A 23,425-nucleotide genomic window follows, 5' to 3' on the forward strand; every position below is an offset into this window, starting at 1 on the left:
AAATAAACAAAATACTGACTAATGAACACATATTTCTATATAAAACAATAGATAGAAGTTATATATTGGAGAAAATGAATATATATAAATCATAGATGGAATATCAACATCATTCACATATATATAATAGATAAAAGTTATATATCAGAGAAAATCATACTACATATATAAATTATGTATGGAGTATCAATATAATCAAAATCAAAAAATAAAAAATGCGTGAAAATCAGTTTAATATTCAGAGTTAAGATGGATTAAATGCGCTGTCAAACAGTGCTGAGTGGAGCGGATGACCGGACCAAGATGGCGGCCCCACCGCTCGTCAGCCCCAATAGGCAGTAGCGGTCGATGCGGCGTCTACTCTTTATTCTGTCTATGGTCTATCCATCCATTCTCTATCCACCGCTTTATCCTCACTAGGGTCATGGGGGGTGCTGGAGTCTATCCCAGCTGACTCGGGTGAAGGCAGGGGACACCCTGGACAGGTCACCAGTCTGTCACAGGGCTACATATACAGACACACAATCACATTCACATTCACACCTACGGACAATTTAGAGTAACCAGTTAACCTCAGCATGTTTTTGGACTGTGGGAGGAAGCCGGAGTACCCGGAGAAAACCCACGCATGCACAGGGAGAACATGCAAACTCCATGCAGAAAGATCCCAGGCCGGGATTTGAACCGGGGATCTTCTTGCTGCAAGGTGAAAGTGCTAACCACTACGACACTGTGCAGTCCTTAGCAACATTATTATTATTATTATTATTATCATTATTATTATTATTATTAGACATGACAACAGTTCACTGTCTGGTTTTTCTGTGAGACTGTGTGTGAGTTGGTTCCTTCTTGAAGGAGTGAGAGCTCGTTGGTTTTCAGGATCTGTGCTTCCTCTTATTCTGCTTCCCTTCGAGTCTTTTCAGTCACTTCATTGTCAACATGTTGAAGTTCAGAACTGCTGCTCTGCTGCTCAAACCTGCTGCTGCCGCTGCTCAGGTGAGTGTTCACCTGCAACAAACACACCAGAACCAAACTAGAAAGAGACCAGAACCAGAAACACACCTCAAAGTGACCAGAATAGGCCAAAAAAAGATCCAAAAAAGACATCAGACATACACCAAGACATCAGACATACACCAGAGAGCGATGAGAACGTACCAGAACCAGAAGGTTCTGTTTGCTGCAGTCTGAACTCCTAAGCCTCCACAATGAAGCTGCTCCTATGCTGCAGGGTCTCAGTTTCTCTCTGAAACAAACCTGCAGTTTCTGCTGTGTAAAGTTCAGCTGAAATGTTTGTATGTCGCTGATCTTTGGACCGATCTGAGCTCCAGGTCCGAACCTGCAGTTTAAAATTAACCAGCAGCTGAGGGGCCCTGCAGAGAAGAGGCCTCACTGAGCAGCATGAGACATCCTGCAGGGTCACAGTGATGCATCTGGTTTGTGAGCAGCAAGTTCCATATCAAACCACCTCAGACACACACACACACATTCAAGGGCGTCAGTTTGTTTTTAAAAGTGTGTGTGTGTGTGTGTGTGTGTGTGTGTGTGTGGGGGGGGGGGGGGGGGGGGGGGGGGTGGAGACCACAGCACTTTGAGAAAGAACGGCGGCAAAATGCCTCAAGCTGAGTTCGAACTCACAACCACCGTACCAAAGGCGGAGGCTTAAACTATTGAACTATCGGTACATACAGGGAAAGGGGTCTGTGGGCCGCTATAGTACTAATTCTCCGGGGCCGAAATTCTGCCCCTGCACGCCTCTGGTCGGGGCTTCCACTTGGCACGGGCGCAAATTTAGCATCTGCGCGTTTTTTGTTTTTTTTTAACCTCACGAAGGTGTGTTGCGTGTCTGTGTAACTCTCGGCCGAGTGCGGATGGTGCGTTCAGGAGCGTCGGAATTTTCTATACTGCTGAAAATAACTGGGTTTACAACGGCTTACATGTGAAGAATTTGAATGTGTTGGAGACAAAATGACCCCTGACAAAAAGTGGGGGGGACACATCCCCACCGTCCCCCCCTAAACTGTCGCCTATGCACACATTACCATACACACAGTGGTTGGTGGTCCACAGTCACGTAGCTCTGAGCTGCAGTACTTTATTTTGTCCAGCAGGTGTCAGGAGGAACTCAAATCCACCTGAATATTCGTGCAGCTGTTGCTGCTCAGAACTGAAACTACCCATCTCTCTGTGGACTGTTTTCTGGATGTAAATCGATAAGCTGTTTGGTTTCTAATAAGTCAGAAAATTCTAAAAATGTGGATCAGTGTCAGATCAAATGTCTTGTTTTTTTTTCCAAAGACATTCTGTTTACAGAGCAGGAAAATATTCCCACCCAGAAATCTGACATCACACAACTTTTACCATCTTTAAATTTGAAAAGTCACTCAAACAGATGGACTGATTTCCTGAACAGCTGGTGGGTCATTTAGTAGTTGACAGCTGATTGATCCTTTGGACAACGGTTAGGGTTCCCAACCGTTCTTCTCAGGTCACTTATTGATACAGAACATTTAAAGCAACGTTTCCCCCTCGCAGAGAGAGAAGATTAACACTACAAACTGACACATGAAGCAAGAGAGAGTAACAATGTGATCATACAGTTTTATTAATTATGCAGCAGACCCCATCGGATTCAAACGTTACTGATAACGATACTGTTAAAATACTGTTAAATTTATTCTACAAATAAACCTATTAATTTGAACGTGAACAGGTTAAAACCTTCATTTTAACAGCAGATGTTAACAGTCCTTTCAGACAGTAGGTTCTGAAAGGACCCTAACCAGGCGTAAACTAACTGTGACGTCACCCGTTGGTTTCAACGCCGAGAAAATGAAGCCCGGATTTTGCTACTTCCTGGTCGCCGTTTTGGATTTTTTTGGAGCCAGTGACGTAAAAAGCGTCATCAAACAGACTGGACCGGAGAGCAACTAGGGGCAGGATTGGCTGAGGACTCTCTTATCCCGCCCACATTTTACCGCAGAGGCTTCTGTTGCTGTCTATCAAGTATAGCCACGCCCCCTGGCTCCGCCAACTTTAACGATTTATTTAAAATTCAGTATTGATTTATTTTAAGATCGGCCACCTGATCTCTCATTTTGACCATGAAAACTAACGGGAAAAAATCCTGAGCTGTAGAACATCAGTCTATCACATTTTATTTTTTCCAAAAATGAATTGGGGTCTATGGAGCAAAAGCTTTTTGGAGCCAACCCTAGTGGATATTGCAAGTTTTTGACACTTCATGGTTGGCTTCAATTCTGGAGCCAGATGCTACGTCCATCTTTATATACAGTCTATGATCCTAACCCTAGCTCGTGGTTCTCGGTGTTCCTGTCAGATCTCTGTGGACATCTGGGTCAGTAAGTAGCTCAGTGCCATGGTGAGTGGCAAACTTTGCTGAGTCCATTTGTTGGCTATGGCTGCCACTCAGCTGAAAAAGTATATTGGCACACTTGATAACACTTCAAAAGACCAATATCAGAGGAAGCTGGAGTTAATTGAGTAAGTTTCAGCCGTTTGCGTTCATAATATGAGGAAGAAGCACTTCAGACAGATTTTTTTTTTGCCGAGATTTTGAACACAGTTTGGTGTAGAATTAATCTGAAAACAGCATTAATGCAGGTCGCCAATTTAACTAACAATGAACCTAATGATTTTTTTCTATTAATTAGCGTATCATTGGTCTAAATTAAATTAACTGGAATAAACAGTGGAGTCTGGCTATGATCACGCTAATGTGAGCTAACCTCCCAGTCCTGTTGGGGCAGCGTGAATCCTCGCTTTGAGAAGCAGCTATTTTGAAAAGATCTTTAGGTCAAAGCAAATAATAACGGTTGAAACACCTAATTTCCACAATTGTCTAAGTTATACATTTGCTATATTTCATTCGGCATACATTAAAAGTCCTGAAATGTTTTTTTTCAATAAAATAATCAAATTTCAGTAAGACTTTTGGCTGTTTGTGAGATTTCAATTGTGTTTTCAAAGCAATTCATGCACTAAAAGTTTATTTTACCACAATAATGTGTATTTATAGAAGATGAATTGAATGATAGAATACAAAGTAAAAGTGAAAATGACAATTTCTTAATAATACGGGTTAAAAAAACAGAGTATTGCCAAGTGTGGTGCCTCAGGCCCGGCCAGCAGGCAGATGGGTCCCCCCTATATAGAGCCGGGTTCTGCTCGAGGTTTCTTCCCTGTTAAAAGGGTGTTTTCCTGCCACTGTCGCCTTTGGGCTTGCTCTGGGGGTCAGGCATATGGGTTCTGTAAAGCGTCTTGAGACAATTTGACTGTAATTGACGCTATATAAATAAAATTGAATTGAATTGAACTCAGGCTGCACAGTGGGCTAGTGGTTAGCACTTTGCCTTGCAACAAGAAGATCCCTGGTTCAAATCCCGGGGTGGGTCTGGGATCTTTCTGCATGGAGTTTGCATGTTCTCCCTGTGCATGCGTGGGTTTTCTCCGGGTACTCCGGCTTCCTCCCACAGTCCAAAAACATGCTGAGGTTAATTGGTTACTCTAAATTGTCCGTAGGTGTGAATGTGAGTGTGATTGTGTGTCTGTATATGTAGCCCTGTGACAGACTGGTGACCTGTCCAGGGTGTCCCCTGCCTTCACCAGAGTCAGCTGGGATAGACTCCAGCACCCCCGCGACCCTAATGAGGATAAAGCGGTATATAGAGGATGGATGGATGAATTGAACTCAGCCGGCTGAGTTTCCTTGTCTGTTCACCCTCGGCTCCGTTTAACTGGGCCTTCTGCCCTGTTGTGGCAGCCGTGTGAACCATTCTTGTCCCCAGTCACACTGCAAACTATATTTATCTTGCTCAATCAACCACTTGTTCCCCCAGGCCACTTCACACTACTTATCTTGCTCACTGACTCCTGACCACAACAATTTCAACACTCGCCACACAATATGGCGGACCAGCTAATGTGACGTCATCTGAAACCTATCTATTGTAATTTTACCTTATCTTTGCAGCCTCGTGTGCGCCTCTCTAGCTGCCCCCAGCAGGAACACACCACCTTCTATGAGTTCCGCACCTACAGCATCCGACCGGAGCAGAACGCCGCCTTCCTCAAGCTGACCAATGAGAAGATCCACCTGCGCACCGCGCACTCCGAGCTGATTGGCTACTGGAGTGTCGAGTATGGTGGTCTGAACCAGGTCTTCCATATATGGAAGTATGGTGAGGACACTCCTCTTCTTCTGTGGCAGAATCAGACAAACCGTGCAGATGGTTCTTCTTCTTTGGTCTTAAATGGAACTCTCCCCCTCAGACAGCTTCTCTCAGCGGGCAGCTGTTCGGGCGGCTCTGGCTCAGGACCCCTCCTGGATTTCTGAGTACATCTCCAAGGCGATACCGATGCTGACGTCTCAGGACAATGAGGTCACATACCTGGTTCCTTGGAGCCGCTTGCAGAAGCCTCCGCGTGACGGTGGTAAGCCCCGCCCTCTGCCGTGCACATTTCAGTGACATCACCTGGTTGCAGTAGCAGCGGGTGTTTGTGTTACAGGTGTGTACGAGCTGGCATCCTTCCAGATGCGTCCGGGCGGTCCGGCGGTTTGGGGCAATGCCTTCCAGGCCGCCATCACCTCCCATGATGCACCGGGGTATGGAAAGCTGTTGGGAGCTTTCCACAGCGAATTTGGAGCTCTGAATCAAGGTAGGAAATAACCTGCATTAGCCATGCAGCAATGATGTCATTGCACGACTAATGATGTCATTGCACGGCTAATGATGTCACTATTGCACAGCTAATGATGTCTGTGTGTCTCCCTGGGGTCAGTTCACGCCCTCTGGTGGTTTGAGAGCGCCGACCAGCGAGCTGAAATTCGACACAAAGCCCACACTGACGCCAGAGTAGTCGCTGCAGGTGAGACTCCGCCCCCATGAAGCTGCACTCATTCATTAAGCTGATGAATGAAGTAGTACTATGTACTTGAGTTTCTGCTGAAACGATGAGCTCCTTTCATTAACAGAAACATTATCTATTATTATTGTCTATTATTATTATCCGATTACACCCACGAAGAGTGCAGACCTGCAGTATTACTGAAAAACCAGTTGTATCACAAACCGTATCACCACCTCTCAGTACCTGCATTATTAGATTAGAATCACTTTATTCATCCCCGAAGGGTAGGGTTAGGGTTAACCCTAAAAAATAAATAATTTATTATTTACTCTAAATAATTTATTACTTGTAATAAATTATTTAAGATTATACATAAATCTGTGACAGATTACTTCTTCTTAGGAGCAATCAAAACAAACAAAGACTGTGATGAAAATTCAAGTCTCAAAGTAGAAACTGGGCAGCTGTGATCCAGCTGTGAGCTTTTCTAACACACCAGTTAAAAAAGCTCACAGCTCCCTTGTCCAGTTGTGATCTTGTTCAGTCGACTTTCCTTCATAAACATGGCTCTGAACTGAGCTGTGAGCAGCAGAACCCTCTCAGTTTTGGACCAGCGGGCACACAGTCTAATCTCGATGTCTGCATCGTGGCTCCACAAGGAAAAGAACTGTGAGACTGTCAGACTTCAGATGGAGAAGGATAAAAGTATTTCCACCATCTAGCTGTGAAAAACAGACAATGACAGCTGCTTCAGACTGGGTACAGGGTTATCAGTGGAGATCAGAGTTAGTGTGAAGGACACTTAAGATGATGGAGGTGCTGATGAGGTCAAGTCACCTCAACTTCCAGATTAAAGTTTACTCAAGGACATGAAAAGAAGCCTGGTAAATGTTGGCAGCACTTTCTTTGGTCAGTTGAGAACAGAGCAGAACTCAGATGGAGTCCAGACGTTTACCGGTGAGACCCTGACCAGGACTACCACAGTGAATGCATAGTCCTGACAGTGAAGCACGGAGGTGGGAGTGTGAGGATGTGAGGCCGATGAGACGATATTTATAGATGGAACAACCAAGACGCTGGCTGACAAGATGACTCCCAGTAGAAAAGAGCACAAAATCACATCAGAAATTCTACAGAAGAACAAAATAAAATAAAAAAACTACACCCTGCCTGGACATTGATGTGTCCTGGTATGAATCCAGAAGAACACCTTTGAGGTATTTTAAAGAGAAAGGACAGTTATACTGTCTAGCTATCCCTCCAGTGAAGAGCAGCTGAATAAAACGGTGTCAGTAGAACATTGAAACGACTGTGCCGTTTGAACATTTATGACTGATGAGTCCATCATCAATCATAAAGGTGGACATAGAAATTATTGAAGAAGTGAAAGCTGGACTGAGAGAGTTTTGTTGCATTGAGCTCCTACTGAATAAAGTAAATCTAAACTGGTAGTTTGAATCACAGCAAACATTCTACTGCCTAGTTTTGAATCAGTCTGATTCCTGTGAGGTGATGGAGTTTGATAGCTGTAGAACTGCTGTTTGACACTGTGGAATCGGAATTAAACATTATCGCCTTGAATAACGTCAGACCTGCATGAAGCGATCAGTAATCAAACACTAACAGATGTGTGTCTGTGTCTCTCAGTCAGAAACAGCGTTGTCCATCTGGACTCTCAGAGGAATCGGCTCATGTTTCCGTGTCCTTTCTCGCCCATGAAGTAATCTCCAGTCCTGCGTTTCCACGGCAGAAACAATCAGCTGACGTTAAGCTTGAGCCTTGCAGGCTTCTGTACTTCTGTGTTTGCAGTCCCATGAGACTGTGAGGATGCTGAGGAGCCTCGTGTGAATTACCAACTGAAGTAAATCAGGCAGTGTTAGTGACAGCAGCAGCATCCAATCCATTGGTGTGAATGATGGGGTGGGCGGGGCTTCTCTAGTTTAAAGCTGAGCTCTGCTGATAGAAAATGGATTAGCTTCAGTTTGACCTCAATTCATCTCAATAATAAAGTAAGACGGTCGGTGCACTTTTGTCGGTTCAGAACTGTTTCTTTAAATGCAGATTTTTATGTTGCTGAACAGAAAGGATGAGGAACACCTGCTGTAATATAAATTTCCTAACCCTTGTCTTTGGCATGCAAAGACCCTAACCCTGTAAACATCCAGGATAGGAACCTTACACCTCTGATAACCTGGTTTGTTGAAGTCGTTCTGGTTCACTCTTTGCTGTACAACACCTTCACTCACATTCAGTACAATTCTGCAAATACATTAGAACAGAAGATGGCTACCTGGCTCCACAAACCAAACCAGCACAAGTTACTGCAGAGACTGAACTTCATCTTTCCAAAGCAGTTTATTTCATCCTGGACCAGTTTCGGCTACAGACACACCAACGGTAACCCTTCTGGAAAGTTCTGTTCAACCAGATTAATGCCACCTGCTGGTTTTTTTAGTTTACAACAACACTGACTACTTGCAACATTCACACTACTCACTCATGTACACACACACACACACACACACACACACACACACACACACACACACACACACACACACACACACACACACACACACACACACACACACACACACACACACACACACACACACACACACACACACACACACACCTGACTTCTGAACTGGTTCTTCCTGTTTTATCAGGTGTGTCTGATAGTTTCTTAGCTTCCAGTGGGGGCCAATCCAGGATAATCAGTCATTTCAAAGCTGCTGGTAGGCTCTGGGTTTCAGTGCATTAAAATCAGCTCAATTCTAAATTCTCAAGCAACTGCTTGTAAAGACAGGTTTAATTAGCATCCTGTCTGTGGACTGAACAATGAATGAAAACAGATTTGGAACAGATGATCTGACTCGCTGCAGAAACGGTAAACATTTAGACGTTGGTCTCCACCAACGGACACTCAGGCTGAAACAGAGGAAACACAGGCGGGACATTTGTGTCATTTTAATTCTGGTAGTTGGGGGTCGTAACAGTTTGTCTTCCATCAGCCACACAATCAATGAACATGATCAGAAGAAGGCAGGTTTGATTTCAGTGCAAAGACAAACTGATGTTTGAACACTTAAAGTGCTGCAGTCTGATCAGCTGCTGTCACACAGAGAGCAATCACCGATCAATCACTGATCGATCAATACTGTATGTAGTGTGGGGTTAGGGGTTAACCCTCTGATGAGGTATTTCACTGTTTCACACCCAAACTAACAAATCTGCTCTTTCATTATCTTTTCTTAAAAAACTAGAAAACTATCAATCAACTCTTCTCGTGTCGAACGCTCTGATTGGCTGTTCAAATTTCTACTTTACATCCTGTACCCTTTGCATATAAATAAAAGTCTGACAATAAAAATGGAATCAAATGTTTTTAAAAGTGTGATTTTGCAGTCGAGCCTTTGGCCATTTGAAATGATTGGGGTTCTTCATCGAGTCCTTTGGCTTCAATCAGGAAGAGAAGGAAGGCGTCGCAGCTGCAGGAGGTCTGAAGGCACTCATTCAAGTTTGTAGTCTGTGCGGTCGGTCAGCGAGTCGCTCACCGACGCACAAAATCCTTTGCATTGACTGGCATAAGGCAGCAGCAGGTGACTGCCCACCGCTGTGTTCAGATCAGTATGGCGTTACAGCAGGACGTGAAGGAGGAGCATCCTGCCTGCTCCAGGTTGAGTCCAAGCTAGGGAGTCCAAGCTAGCTTCTAACCCTCCGAAGGTCGTGAGACGTCATGCATGGGGTCACATGACGCTCTCCCTCAGCTCCTCCCCAGCTGTGGCGGCACCGCAGGCGGAGCTCAGCAGTGGAACCTCAATGGAGACGTCTTTCCGCCTCACAGAGTTGTCTTTGGAGTGATAATCGTCACTCTGGTCCTTCGCAAAGTTCACAAACACCTGAAACCACAGACAGCATCGGTCAGCTTCGATGGACCACATGTCCCATCAACCCTGGTAGAACAGGTTGAGAAGTTCACTGAAGGCCCTGAGCGTCAGTGAACTTCTCAACCTGTTCTACCAGTCTGATGTGTTGTGACTCAGTCTGCCTGCTGAGGGCCAGCTCTGTCAAACATTTAGTCAAAAATCAATTCCAGATCAAAAGTTAGAGTCTCCAAATTATAACCTTCAAGAAAGGGTCTTCCAAGTCTGGAAGAACAAACATAAGCAAAATCTCCAGGTTTTAACCTCTTAAACACACCTCTTCCATTCTGGAAGCTACAAAGACCCACCCAGGTGTGATCCTATCAGAAGTTAGACCACCTCCTCTTTGGCATTATTTCTGCTTTGCTCAGCGTGACCTTGGTTTCAGATAAAGAGGCCATGCACAGACTTCTGGTCTCGTCGCCTTATACGGGCCTCCGTTGGGTTGCCACTTTCCAGAGGGTTACTTAGTGTCTTCAGTCTTCCAATCTTATCACTGTTCAATTGAATCTTATCAGTGTTTTGATTTACACATTCTATTCGTCTAATTGTTGTATCATCTGTTCAGTCTTAGAATGCCACAGCAGCTGTCTCCAGTGGACTCTTCTACGCTGTGCTGTGCTGGGGGGTGGGGAAGACTGGGGACGGGAACAGACCTGACAAGCTGGTCAACAAGGCTAGCAAAGCTGTGGGGAGGGAGGGAGGGAGCTGGAGTCACGGTAGCTGAGCGACGTTCTCTGAACAAGCTGCTGTGCCTCATAGAACCAGCACCCCAACCGTCCCCTATAGAGGGTTAGGGTTAGCCTGACCCAAACAGAGGAGTTCAGTTCTGGCTACAGCCGCTGAAATGCTCCACAGACAGACTCAGGAAGTCCTTTGTCCTAGGAGGGATGCTGGACTTGGACTGTTCTTAGCAGACTGCTCTGTTTGTGTTCCTCACTGATAAACTGAGCCTATGTTTACCTCCGCCAAGGAGGTTATGTGGCACCTGCCGTTTGTGTGTCTATCTGTCTGTCCGTTAGCAAGATAACTCAAAAACGCCTGGGCAGATTCACATGAAAATTTGAGGGGATGTAGACTATGGTAAGAGGAAGAGCTGATTTAATTTTGGTGGCAATCCGGAAAGGAACCTTGATTCTGGATCACTTTTAATTTTTTAGTATGTTTTAGTATGTGGTCCAAAATAGGACAAAAACATCATAGGTTAGTATGTCGTCTAATAAATTGGAGCAAGGTGTCCAGATAGCTCAGCTGGTTAAGAAGGTGATTCATAAACAGAACTGTGTCAGAGACACAGGCTTGATTCCAGCTCATGATCCTTTACTGCATGGGTTTCCTGTTTTCCTCTCTATCCTTGGCAGAGGTCTGCACTCTCTGAGTGCTTTTCTAGTTATAATATTTGCAGTGTGATGCGTTGCCGCATACCTCAGTTTCCCTCGGGATGAATAAAGTACATTTATTTTTATATATTTTATTTTGATTGGATTAGTATCTGCTCAGGTGTGTGTTTACCTGATCCAGCGTGGTCTGGGTGACGGAGTAGTCTTCGATGCAGAGTGTGTCTTTGTTCTGGGCGAGGATGGAGAAGATGTGAGCGAGGGAGGTGAGCGATGAGGGCAGCTGGTACTGCAGCATGTTGCGATGCTTCTCCTTCAGCGTGCTGCCGCTTAGCTCGCTCTCAATGAACTTCATGACGGGCAGCAGGTCGGGGTCGTGGCCCGTCACCCGCAGGATGATGGTGTAGCCGTCACCAAACCTGAGGAACAAAACGGTAAACCAATAAGTAAAGTTCAGACTATTCTTTACATACAGCACTTGTAGGTCTGAAAGGTATGCTATCTTAACAGCCACACCTGAAACTGTAAAGACAGAAAGATTCATCCGTTTTTATCGGAACTAATCATTTGTGAGTGTAGTTCATTTCACAGCACCAACTACAGATTTTTCCAGAAAGCTCAGTCAGTAGTCAGTATCTTCTTTGTATGTTATCTTTGATGTCTCATTGACATTTTTTCAATAAGAAACAAGACAACTGACTCTGCTGCGACCAACGGTGAAAATAAGGCAGAAAATAAGGTTTCCACAGGGTAAAGAGGAGGCGACAACAGAGACTGAGAGGAAAATAAAAGACGTGGATCAATAAAATGAAAGCAGCATGGATGGTTCACAAACAGTGAACAGAGGTCCTCCTCTGTTGGAGATCCATTCAGCATGGTGAAACATCTCTCTACAGCTGATGAACAGAGCAGAGAGGAAACTAATTAGAACTACAAATAATTATGTGGAGCCTCTGTTTCTTCACTTGTGGACACTTGGAAAATGTTGGACATGTTGATTCCAGGTCATTACAAGTCATTTTTGTAAAATAAATTCAGAGTTTTCTCTCATTGTGTTTCTACAGAGGAGCAGGACTTTATACTGCCGTGAAAAATGAGACTCTGACATTCTCCAGCAGTTTCAATGCTAATACTTTGTAGAAAGACTTCTTAATACGCCCGCTGATTGATTCAAACAACTAAATCCACAGAACAGCGGTACTATGCACAAAATGAACATAGTCCGAACTAAAACTAAATCCAGCTGTTCATGATGCATATCTTTGTGATGAAGTTAAAAAAAAACAACTGCAGTTTAAATACTTCTGTGGCTCATCACAGACTGGATATAAAGATGGATGCAGTCACCGTGATGTCATTTGTTGGTTTGTCTTCTCCTCTTCTTGAGTCCGGCATCTGAGGTTTCTTTGCCATGTTTGACAACTACCCTGAAGCCTCTTCTGCTTTATGGTCTGTTATCCTCTAAACTGTGCCACAATTTTCTACAGGAACACCATCCTGTGTTGAAAACAGCAACAGATGAGGAGTCGCCCCCTGCTGGCTGTCAGAGAGAATGCAGCTTTCACACATCGCTTTCAGAAGTCTGCAGTCGTCCTTTGTCATGTCTCGGTTCACTTTTCGCAGTCTCACTGTAGTACGGCTTTTTAAATTGTATTCATCTAATTTTGTATCGTGCATATGTCGCAGGATTTTGCAGTATATAGGTATCCATCGTCCATAGTGTTGCTCTGTGCTGTTGTGTTTTTGTGAGATTTTCATAAAAAACTGAAGATAGTTCAAGCCCTCAGATGACGATAAAACGTTCTGTGCCTTCTGAGGCTTCTGGCACTGAACCCCGGCGCCAGAGGACGACGTCTACCATCGCAGAAAAGGTGGAACTCCTTAAAAAGAACTCCTAGGAGCACCCAATATGAAGAGCAAAGTAAATGTGGTTGCTACTTGGCAGATTTTCGCCGATCACGGTGGGTGTGGAACAGAGGTGTAGTCATAAAAACACTGAATGAAAAAGAGTTTGTCAAAACACAAATGATTCATATTTGCCAGGTTAGGCTAAATATGAGGCTACAAACAATAATAAATTAGGAATTTTTTTAGGAATATTTCTTTGGAAGCAGTGCCAAAAGCTCTCTGAAAAGAGCCGAACTTCCATCACTACTGTCCTCTCGGTCCCTCATCTCTCAGTTGCTTTTTGAAGGCAGAGCTGTGATGTCATTCAGCGACGTCATTGGCTGAGCAGCGTCACGTGGGATGCCTGAACTCGTACATAATTGGTCTGTTTGTTTCTGAGTTGATAGACCAATGATAAACATGGGAAACCTGCACCGGTAAAATAGAAGCGACGGCGTATAGACGGCATCTGGGTCTGGATCCGGATCTGGACCGCGGGCCGCCTTTTAGTGAGCCCTGTTCTCAGCCAGACACCTTCCGACGTCCCATACAACTTCACCGCTTCCTGACACAGAGAAGCAGACATGAACTAACCGTGATGTCACCCACTGGTTTCAACGCCGAGAAAATGAAGCCCGGATTTTGCTACTTCCTGGTCGCCGTTTTGGATTTTTTGGAGCCAGTGACGTAAAAAGCGTCATCAAACAGACTGGACCGGAGAGCAACTAGGGGCAGGATTGGCTGAGGACTCTCTTATCCCGCCCACATTTTACCGCAGAGGCTTCTGTTGCTGTCTATCAAGTATAGCCACGCCCCTGGCTCCGCCAACTTTAACGATTTATTTAAAATTCAGTATTGATTTATTTTAAGATCGGCCACCTGATCTCTCATTTTGACCATGAAAACTAACGGGAAAAAAATCCTGAGCTGTAGAACATCAGTCTATCAAATTTTATTTTTTCCAAAAATGAATTGGGGTCTATGGAGAAAAGCTTTTTGGAGTCAACCCTAGCGGACGGCGTGATATTGCAAGTTTTTGACACTTCCAGTTGGCTTCAATTCTGGAGCCAGATGCTACGTCCATCTTTATATACAGTCTATGCAGAGAAGACGAATTTATGAACAGGAAAGTGAACGTTATGTCAAAAAACATACTGATACATATGTTTGCACATTTTTAAGTGGGTATATGGAAATTGGGGACCTTTTCCAGTGAGTATACGGCGTATAGCTGCGTATCACGTAGACTACACCACTGGTCTGGAACGTAATGCCTGCGATAGATGAGGGATCACTGTACAGCCGTCTGCTATAATCAGTTCTGTGTCACAGAGACATTCTGTTACCTGTTCTTCAGGTGTTGGACACTGCCGAGACATCTGAACCTGCCGTTCACCATGATGGCCATCCTGGTGCACAGAGCCTCACACTCCTCCATACTGCACACACACACACACACACACACACACACACACACACACACACACACACGCTGTCAGCACAACACACACAGCTGAGACACAATAACGGAGGACAGGACAGTAGAAGACAATCTGTGGAGGACACTAGAAAAAGAAACTGAAGGAGAAAACAGTGAAGGACACAAAGCAAAGCGAAAAACTTGATTTGACACAACGTGAGGACACAGAGACAGACTAAGGGCATAACAATGAAGACATTTACAGACTTTCAGTCAGGACGCTAAATCTTAGCTTTGTTTACTGAAACAAACAGAAGACGAGCCACACTGAAGAAAGACATTTAGTGAAGACAAACAAAGGGGACAAACAAAGACATTTACCAAGAACACAGGTTTTAAAAGAGGACACTCTGAGGACAGACATTAACTTAAAACCCATCATCCTGTCCTCAGGTGTGTCCCTGCTCCCTCAGTAGACATCCTACCTGAGGAGGGGAGGCTACCTGTCTCACCTGTGTGAGGTGAGGACGACGGAGCGTCCCTCCTTGATGACGCTGTGGATGCAGTTCCAGAGGGCTCGGCGGGCCTTGGGGTCCATGCCGGTGGTGGGCTCGTCCTGTAACCAAGAGGACAGCCAGGTTGAGGTTGGCCCACAGGTGCAGCAGGAAGCAGAGGGTGAAGGTGAGGAGGAGGGGGAGGAGGGGCATTGTAGCAAAGCCTCATCCACCTGTAGACCACCTGCTCCTCTGCTGCTGCACCTCTCTACAGTAGGGTTAGGGTTCGTATTAGCAGCAGCAGCTCCTTTAATCCTCCGTTGCACAACAACCCCCCTCTCTCCAAATACTGCTGGTAAACTGCTCAGCTGCTCTCTGATTGGCAGTCAGCGATCTGGGGCTGTTGTGCAACATGCAGCTACACTGACAAAAGCTTTTAGAAACAATTCGACTTTCAGAGTTTTCCTTCACAGCTGTGGGTGGAGCTCTGAGTGGGCTGTGGGTGAGTGCAGCCCTGTGTGACATCCGTTAAACACCGAATGATTCTAAGCTGTCACCTCTCCAAATGGCTGGTTCTACAGTGTTCCTCTGATGAACCGTCACAAACAAATCCTTTAGAAAGACTGTATTCAGGCTCTACAGTGACTCCAGCTGTGATCACTAAAGTGAATCCAACTAATGTTCAATCAGTCTAACTGCATCAACACGCTTTGAAAATGAGCTGTGAACAACAAAACCTTCTCAGTTTCGGGCCTCTGGGCTGTGATGAAATTACAGGAAGATCAATGAGCAACTAAAGATCAGTTAAACCCAGATGCAGACGGATAAAATGCAGCAGTACAGCACTACTTCCACAAACAGACGGCAGCTGCTTCAGACCTGGTACAGGGTCATCAATGGAGATCAGAGTTTCTGTGAAGCTCACACAGTGTGAAGGACACTGCAGAACATGAACCTCTATGGATGGAGGACAAGAACAAAATAATCCCTTGTTCCTGTTCAAAACTAAACTTACAGATATAAGTTGGTTGAACAACATAAAAAAGAAGCCTGACGAATGCTGGCAGAACTTTCTTTGGTCAGTTAAGAACAGGATACATTTGTTCAGCTCAGATGGAGTCCAGCATGTCTGGTGTGAACCTGACCACAACTAAACAAATCACACAAAGCTTCATCCCCACGCTGAGGAGGTTTTAGTCTGTCAAAGATAAAAGTGGACTTACTGGACACATCAAAGATTAGAATCCCAGTGATGGAAGCTGGACTGACTTTTGTTGCATTCAGAGGCAGACTTACCATTAGGCAAACACAGGCAATTGCCTGGGGCCCCAAGATTTCCAGGGGCCCCCAAACGTCTCGTGAAAGCTGATTAATAAAGGTGTTTTTTTATTTGAAAGCAATTACTATTGTTTTAGTCTTAATTTGCACGCTTAAAAATAAATAAAAATGGTTGATTTATCACTATCATGATCGTTATCCCCCCTCCTGTCTCGCGCAATGGACTATTCCATGTTACTGCGCACGCGCAGGCTTGATTCAGGAAGACGGCAGCAAAACAAAGTTGTTGGCGCGGTTTTGAGAGAGCGGGTGAGCAGTGAGAAAGATGAAGCGGAGTTATCTGAGTGGAGCGGAGAAGAGAAGAAGGCGAGAAGAAAATAAACAGTTTTTATCAAAACTACCGAAGGTATCAACCTTTTTCACGGTGACACCGAGTGGGGATTCTCTGCAACAGCTAGAGTTAGATGCTGCTGTCAGTAGCAGCTCTGCTGTCAGTGTCAGCCGAGGAGATGTGGCGAGTGAAGCAAGGGATTCTTTTCATGAAGATGTGAGTATTAAATCGGTCGAGATGGTAAACTATATTAAATGTTGATTAATGTTATTTTCAATCACAGCAATAGTATTGAGATAGTTCTTAGATAATTATCCCCTCCATTTCACAATATTTAGTTGATTCAAAATCTTTGTTTAGTGAAAAATATTATTCACTGGACATGGGAAATATATGAAAACGGTTTATGCAACTAGAAACTTAGGCTGTCAGATAGTTGTAATTACAACTTGACGTATATCCAAATCTCAGCATCGCTCTCAGTCTTCTCACTCTCCCTGCCACAGTGGCTTCAGGTGAGAGAAGTTTTTCAAAACTAAAAATGATTAAAACCTACCTGAGGTCAACTATGTCCCAGGACAGGCTGTCAGCACTTGCAGTACTCTCCATTGAGCAGGAAGTCAGAAAGTCACTGGATATGGAGCTACTCATTACAAAGTTTGCTGAGGCAAAGACTCGAAAGGTTAAATTTTAGTGATAATTTTAAGAAAAGGGAGAGAAGAAAACATAACAAAGACAAAAGGGAGACAAAACCATCACAGAGAAAGGGGAGAAAGAAGGAAAGAGGGAAAGAACAAAGCATCACAAAGAAAAAAAGACAAAACTATCAGAGAAAGAAGGGAGAAAGAGAAGGAAAAAGGGAGAAAAAAACATCAGAGAAAGAAGGGAGAAAGAGAAGGAAAAATGGAGACAAAAACATCAGAGAAGAAGGAAGAGCAAGAAAGAGGGAGAGAAGAAACATCACAAAGAAAAAGGAAGACAAAACCATCACAGAGAAAGAGAAGGAAAAAGGGAGACAAAAACATCAGAGAAAGAAGGAAGAGCAAGAAAGAGGGAGAGAAGAAAACATCACAAAGAAAAAGGAAGACAAAACCATCACAGAGAAAGACAAGGAAAAAGAGAGACAAAAACATCAGAGAAAGAAGGAAGAGCAAGAAAGAGGGAGAGAAGAAAACATCACAAAGAAAAGGAAGACAAAACCATCACAGAGAAAGAGAAGGAAAAATGGAGACAAAAACATCAGAGAGAAAGAAGGGAGAGCAAGAAAGAGGGAGAGAAGAAAACATCACAGAGAAAAAGAAGACAAAACCATCACAGAGAAAGAAGGGAGAAAGAGAAGGAAAAAGGGAGACAAAAACATCACAGAGAAAGAAGGGAGAGCAAGAAAGAGGGAGAGAAGAAAACATCACAGAGAAAAAAGAAGACAAAACCATCACAGAGAAAGAAGGGAGAAAGAGAAGGAAAAAGGGAGACAAAAACATCAGAGAAAGAAGGGAGAGCAAGAAAGAGGGAGAGAAGAAAACATCACAAAGAAAAGGAAGACAAAACCATCACAGAGAAAGAGAAGGAAAAATGGAGACAAAAACATCAGAGAAAGAAGGAAGAGCAAGAAAGAGGGAGAGAAGAAAACATCACAAGAAAAAGGAAGACAAAACCATCACAGAGAAAGAGAAGGAAAAAGGGAGACAAAAACATCAGAGAGAAAGAAGGGAGAGCAAGAAAGAGGGAGAGAAGAAAACATCACAAAGAAAAAGGAAGACAAACCATCACAGAGAAAGACAAGGAAAAAGAGAGACAAAAACATCAGAGAGAAAGAAGGGAGAGCAAGAAAGAGGGAGAGAAGAAAACATCACAGAGAAAAAGAAGACAAAACCATCACAGAGAAAGAGAAGGAAAAAGGGAGACAAAACATCAGAGAGAAAGAAGGAAGAGCAAGAAAGAGGGAGAGAAGAAAACATCACAGAGAAAAAAGAAGACAAAACCATCACAGAGAAAGAAGGGAGAAAGAGAAGGAAAAATGGAGACAAAAACATCAGAGAAAGAAGGGAGAGAAGAAAACATCACAAAGACAAAAGAGACAAAACCATCACAGAGAAAAGGGGAGAAAGAGGGAAAGAACAAAACATCACACAGAAAAAAGGAAGACAAAACTATCAGAGAGAAAGAAGGGAGAAAGAAGGAAAAAGGGAGAAAAAACATCAGAGAAAGAAGGGAGAGCAAGAAAGAGGGAGAGAAGAAAACATCACAAAGACAGAAGGGAGACAAAACCATCACAGAGAAAGTAGGGAGGACGGAAATACAAAAGGTAAATTTGATGAAATTATGCTGGTAAAATTTTTGTTCTCATAATTGATCTTGTTATCTTTTGTGGTGTCTTTTTTTTTTTTTTAGAAACGCAACATACAACTTCATCCAGGCTGAACCTGCTGCTGCTGCCACACTAAAGACGTGTTGAGGTGAGAATAAAACTTTTGTCAGTGCAGTACGAGGATGTCAAGGGCCCCAATGACTGGATTTGCCTTGGGCCCCCAAATGACTAAATACGCCCTGGTTGCATTGAGTTCCTACCAGAATGTTTAAAATAGGAAATGTAAACTGCTAGTGTTTCATTTGAAACAGCTGCTCCTTTTAATCCTACCTACATGTCAGCTCAATCTGCTGAGGAAGACCACCATTAAAAGCTGCTCCACACAGTAATCAGAGAGTGTGTTTTACCAGAAACACCACAGGGGGCGCTCCGATCAGAGCCATGGCTGTGGACAGTTTCCTCATGTTGCCTCCGCTGTAGCTTCCTGCTGCTTTATCTGCATATTTCAACAGACTCAGTTTTCCTGATGCCCCACTCTGCCACCTGTCAATCAAAAACCAACAGCATCGTCAGCATCACCATGACGACCACCACCACCACGCAGCGTACAGTGCGGTCGTTTCCTCACGTCGCAGACTTCTTTCTCTGGGACGCCTCTGAGGATGGCGTACAGCTCCAGGTGTTCTCGGCCCGTCAGCAGCTCGTTGATGGCGTCAAACTGAGGACAGTAACCCATGTTCTGATGGACCTCATCGATCTCCCTCAGGATGCTGCACACACACACACACACACACACACACACACACACGTCACTACAGCACAAAACCCCTTCAACTGAGCTTCTGAAAAGTTCAATGAAAGGTTTGTCCCACAGCTGCTGCTGTGGACATAAAGTGAGAGCAGTTATTGTCTACGTTCTATAAACTAATGAGTACGTATTTACATTTTACGGTTGCTCCTCTGCTCTGTGTCTAACCCTAACATCTCTCACACCACATCCAAACCACAGCAATATAATGCTAGCAGCAGCAGATGGATGTGACCCGATGAGTTTCTTAGATTCACTCGTTTAGAGTTTGAAGCTGGAGCAGCGTCTCTAAACAGAGGAGGAGTCAAACATCAGGGCCTCAGAATGCACTCCTGACATCCCTGCTCAGAGAGGGTTAAAACTACCAACATCTCACATCAACCCACATGAAACAGATCAACCCCCGTTAACCTTCTGGGTAACGGTGGTTGTGAAATGCGTAGTAAGGGAAGACTTCAGGTCTCCATGGAAGTAAAATTGCATCTAAAGGATGAGGGACACAACGTCTACACTGTGAACAGAGAAGACGGATGGTTTGAGAGAGTGAAGGAGGACAGAGCTATTAGCCACATGACACACCGTCCTCACTGTTCAGATCCAGGATCCCTCCTGTGAGTGTGTGAAGGTCCTGCAGGGTCCAGTCACACTGACTGAGAACCTTCTGCAGCTCTGAACTGAAATTCCTGAAGATTAAAAGGTGGAGCAACACCTCCCTGTGCTTTTACTGAGTGAAGATCTCAGCAACAAGTAAGAAGCTTAGACCTGTGTGTGTGTGTGTGTGTGTGTGTGTGTGTGTGTGTGTGTGTGTGTGTGTGTGTGTGTGTGTGTGTGTGTGTGTGTGTGTGTGTGTGTTCTTGTACTTGCTACATTGTGAGTACCATTTTCTGCATTTAACTGTCAAAGTGAGGACATTTTTACAAAGTGAGGACATTTTGGCCGGTCCTCACTTTGAAACAGCCATGTTTGAGGGTGAAGACTTGTTTTTAGAGAACAGGTATGAATTGAGGTTTGGTTAGGGTTAGGGTAAGGATTAGGGTTAGGCAATCAGTTGTGATGGTTAAGGTTAGGGTAAGGCTCTAGGAAATGCATTACGCCTATGGATGTCCTCACTAAGATAGAAGTACAAACGTGTGTGTGTGTGTGTGTGTGTGTGTGTGTGTGTGTGTGTGTGTGTGTGTGTGTGTGTGTGTGTGTGTGTGTGTGTGTGTGTGTGTGTGTTGTAGACCAAGTACAGGTGTTGTAGGTGTGTCTTTGGTTGTGAATGGGCCGTGAATGATGTGATTTGGGGGTGAGAACAGATTCCTAGAATTCCAAACCAGTCAGTTCACACTGAAGAAGCCTCTTGGAAGAAGGTGAAATATCTTTTGTAGTTTTGTCCAATGAAGATCACATTAAATGATAAATCCAGCGTAGATATTGTTAATGTGGTAAATGACTGTTCTATCTGGAAACGGCTGATTTTTAATGGAATGTCAGATAAATATATATATATACAGATTACTATACAGAGCAAGGACAAGTCGGTGTCAGATAAACATCACTCCTGAAACATGGAATAGCCTGGCTGGTGGTAGAGTGTGTGACATTCATAGTCTGAGGACATGAAACGGTTCCAGGTTAAAAGACACCAGAGTCTCAGCAATACTGAACCAAATGTTTTCAGAGGTTTTCTTCTTTTTCTTTTCTTCTCCTAACTTGGCATTAATCCTCAGAATAAATCTGCAGGATCCAGGTCAATCCCCGAGTCCACCACCACAACAACAGCTCCTGAACTCAGCAGCCTGAAATGATCTCAGGTTACACCAGGACCTCACCTCTTCCCAGCCAGGAAGGCCTCTCCGCTGGTCACCACCGTGTCGCCCGTCAGCATCTTAAAGGTCGTCGTCTTACCGGCTCCGTTAACCCCGAGGAGGCCGAAGCACTGCGAACACACAGCAGATCCAGAGGTTCATTTCCCATACAGTCAGAAATACCTGCAGCACGTCAGCGGATCAGCCTCACCTCTCCGGGAGGAATTCCGACACACAGTCGATCCACCGCCGGCTTCTGCTTCCTCTTAAACACCTGCAGGACACAGTTCAGTAAGGTCAGTCTGAAACGAAGCTTTACATGCTGCTCCTCACCCGTCCCACTGACAGAAGCTTCTGTCGGGTCACCTTGGTGAGCTGCCGCAGCTCCAGGATGTCTCCCTGTCCGAGGCCGTGGACGATCCGCTGTCTCTCTCTGGCCACGTCCTCGTCCTCGTCTCCCAGAGCTCCCAGTTTGGTGAGTTTACTGACCGACCTGCAGACACGCACAACGAGCTCACAGCACCTTCAAATAACTGTGCAGCCATGCAGAAAAGGTAGTAGAGGCTGGAAATAGCTATATATTCAGAGTACGTGAATATCCAGTTGTTGACGATATTCAACACCTGGAGACACTGGGAAAAATGTTGGACAAGTTGATTCCAGGAATTTTATGCTTCCAGAAACTAAATAATCAAAGCAGAGCGTTAACTATGAGGTGCAGGACCTAATGAAGTGAATGAACAGTGAGTAAGAATGAAGCTGCTTGGTATGTTGTCCAGGTTCTGCTCTCACCTGGGTTTGATGAAGAACCTGTACTGGATGAGAACAGTGATGATGAAGAAGACCACTCCCTCCACAGCCATGGCGAACAGGTTCTTCCCCACCATATCCCACTCCAGAGGTGAGCGGAGCCTGTTCTCACCTGGAACACAGCGTTCAGAGGGTTTGAGCTGACATCACCGTAGGATTCATGATCAGCAGTAAGAGAAGAAACCTCCTGGACCAGTCACACTGCAGCCACAAACACTCGCTCCATGTGTGGGTTGTTACCGAATCTCTCGAGGGCGTCGGCCATCGCCTGGTTCTTCACCATGTCGATGAGTCCTCGGCCCAGACAGAAGTGAGGGAAGATGAGCAGGACGTTCTTCAGGATGTCGTTGATTCCTCCGATTTCCTTTGAGGAGAGCAGCAAGTTAAATCACGGCTCACAGCTGTATTTACCTCTGCAATGTAGTTCATCTTGAACGACTCTAAAGCTGCAGTTTAGTTTATCTCTTTGTTCTTTAAAGCTGCAGTTTAGTTTATCTCTTTGTTCTTTAAAGCTGCAGTTTACTTTATCTCTTTGTTCTTTAAAGCTGCAGTTTAGTTTATCTCTTTGTTCTTTAAAGCTGCAGTTTAGTTTATCTCTTTGTTCTTTAAAGCTGCAGTTTAGTTTATCTCTTTGTTCTTTAAAGCTGCAGTTTAGTTTATCTCTTTGTTCTTTAAAGCTGCCGTCCAGTTTAGCCTCTGGTCGCTGCAGCCTCAGCGTAGACTCACGTTGTTCCCAAACAGCTCCATGACGAAGGTGGAGATGCTGCCGTTGATGCCGATGAGGATGTTGACGCTGGTGAGGACGACGTACGCCGTGCTGGGAATCTTAAAGAAGAAGGAAGCCGGATACATGAGGGGAGTAATGGACCAGCTGGGAAGGAAACAGAGCAAGAGACTCAGTCAGAGTGGAGGTAGTATGCAGTAATATGCTGTAGTAGACTGTAGTATAATGTAATATAATGAGTCTACTGTAGTATAATGCAGTATACTGAAGTATAATGTACTACATTGTATAATGTAGTACAGTGTCGTATACTGTAGGAGCAGAAGTAGTAGTCTGATCATAGTATATGACCCACTGAGCAGAAGTATCAGTACTAGTAGAACAGTAGTAGCAGTACTAACACGGTGTAGTAGTAGTAGCAATAGTAGTAGTAACAGT

The 23,425-nt window shown here is 44.4% G+C and overlaps 2 protein-coding genes across 2 annotated transcripts in view; one reads left to right on the plus strand and one right to left on the minus strand.

Moving 5' to 3' along the window:
• Nucleotides 1–859: 859 nt before the first annotated feature.
• Nucleotides 860–7,900, plus strand: nipsnap3a (nipsnap homolog 3A (C. elegans)). The gene is made up of 6 exons (XM_022201062.2): nt 860–999; nt 4,997–5,204; nt 5,296–5,457; nt 5,533–5,682; nt 5,806–5,892; nt 7,522–7,900. The coding sequence occupies exons 1-6, from the start codon at nt 943–945 to the stop codon at nt 7,596–7,598; spliced, it is 741 nt and encodes a 246-aa protein (XP_022056754.2). The 5' UTR covers nt 860–942; the 3' UTR covers nt 7,599–7,900.
• Nucleotides 7,901–8,828: 928 nt separating this feature from the next.
• The window catches only part of abca1b (ATP-binding cassette, sub-family A (ABC1), member 1B), an 84,289-nt gene continuing 69,692 nt past the window's right edge, over nt 8,829–23,425 (minus strand). The window contains 13 exon segments of the mRNA XM_051954028.1: nt 8,829–9,776; nt 11,313–11,556; nt 14,371–14,463; nt 14,957–15,060; nt 19,263–19,376; nt 19,378–19,398; nt 19,484–19,625; nt 21,478–21,584; nt 21,665–21,727; nt 21,820–21,946; nt 22,246–22,375; nt 22,504–22,627; nt 22,990–23,134. Coding sequence (XP_051809988.1) covers nt 9,624–9,776; nt 11,313–11,556; nt 14,371–14,463; nt 14,957–15,060; nt 19,263–19,376; nt 19,378–19,398; nt 19,484–19,625; nt 21,478–21,584; nt 21,665–21,727; nt 21,820–21,946; nt 22,246–22,375; nt 22,504–22,627; nt 22,990–23,134 — 1,567 coding nt within the window. The 3' untranslated portion in view covers nt 8,829–9,623.

This window comes from Acanthochromis polyacanthus, chromosome 10 (assembly GCF_021347895.1).
Source record: "Acanthochromis polyacanthus isolate Apoly-LR-REF ecotype Palm Island chromosome 10, KAUST_Apoly_ChrSc, whole genome shotgun sequence".
NCBI classification, from domain to species: domain Eukaryota; kingdom Metazoa; phylum Chordata; class Actinopteri; family Pomacentridae; genus Acanthochromis; species Acanthochromis polyacanthus.

Excerpts from the sequence above, each read along its gene's own strand:
- nipsnap3a (XM_022201062.2), top strand. The coding sequence starts at position 943 with ATGTTGAAGTTCAGAACTGCTGCTCTGCTGCTCAAACCTGCTGCTGCC. Across the intron at positions 5,683-5,805 it reads ATTTGGAGCTCTGAATCAAG|TTCACGCCCTCTGGTGGTTT; the intron begins GTAGGAAATAAC and ends CCCTGGGGTCAG. Across the intron at positions 5,893-7,521 it reads CGCCAGAGTAGTCGCTGCAG|TCAGAAACAGCGTTGTCCAT; the intron begins GTGAGACTCCGC and ends TGTGTCTCTCAG.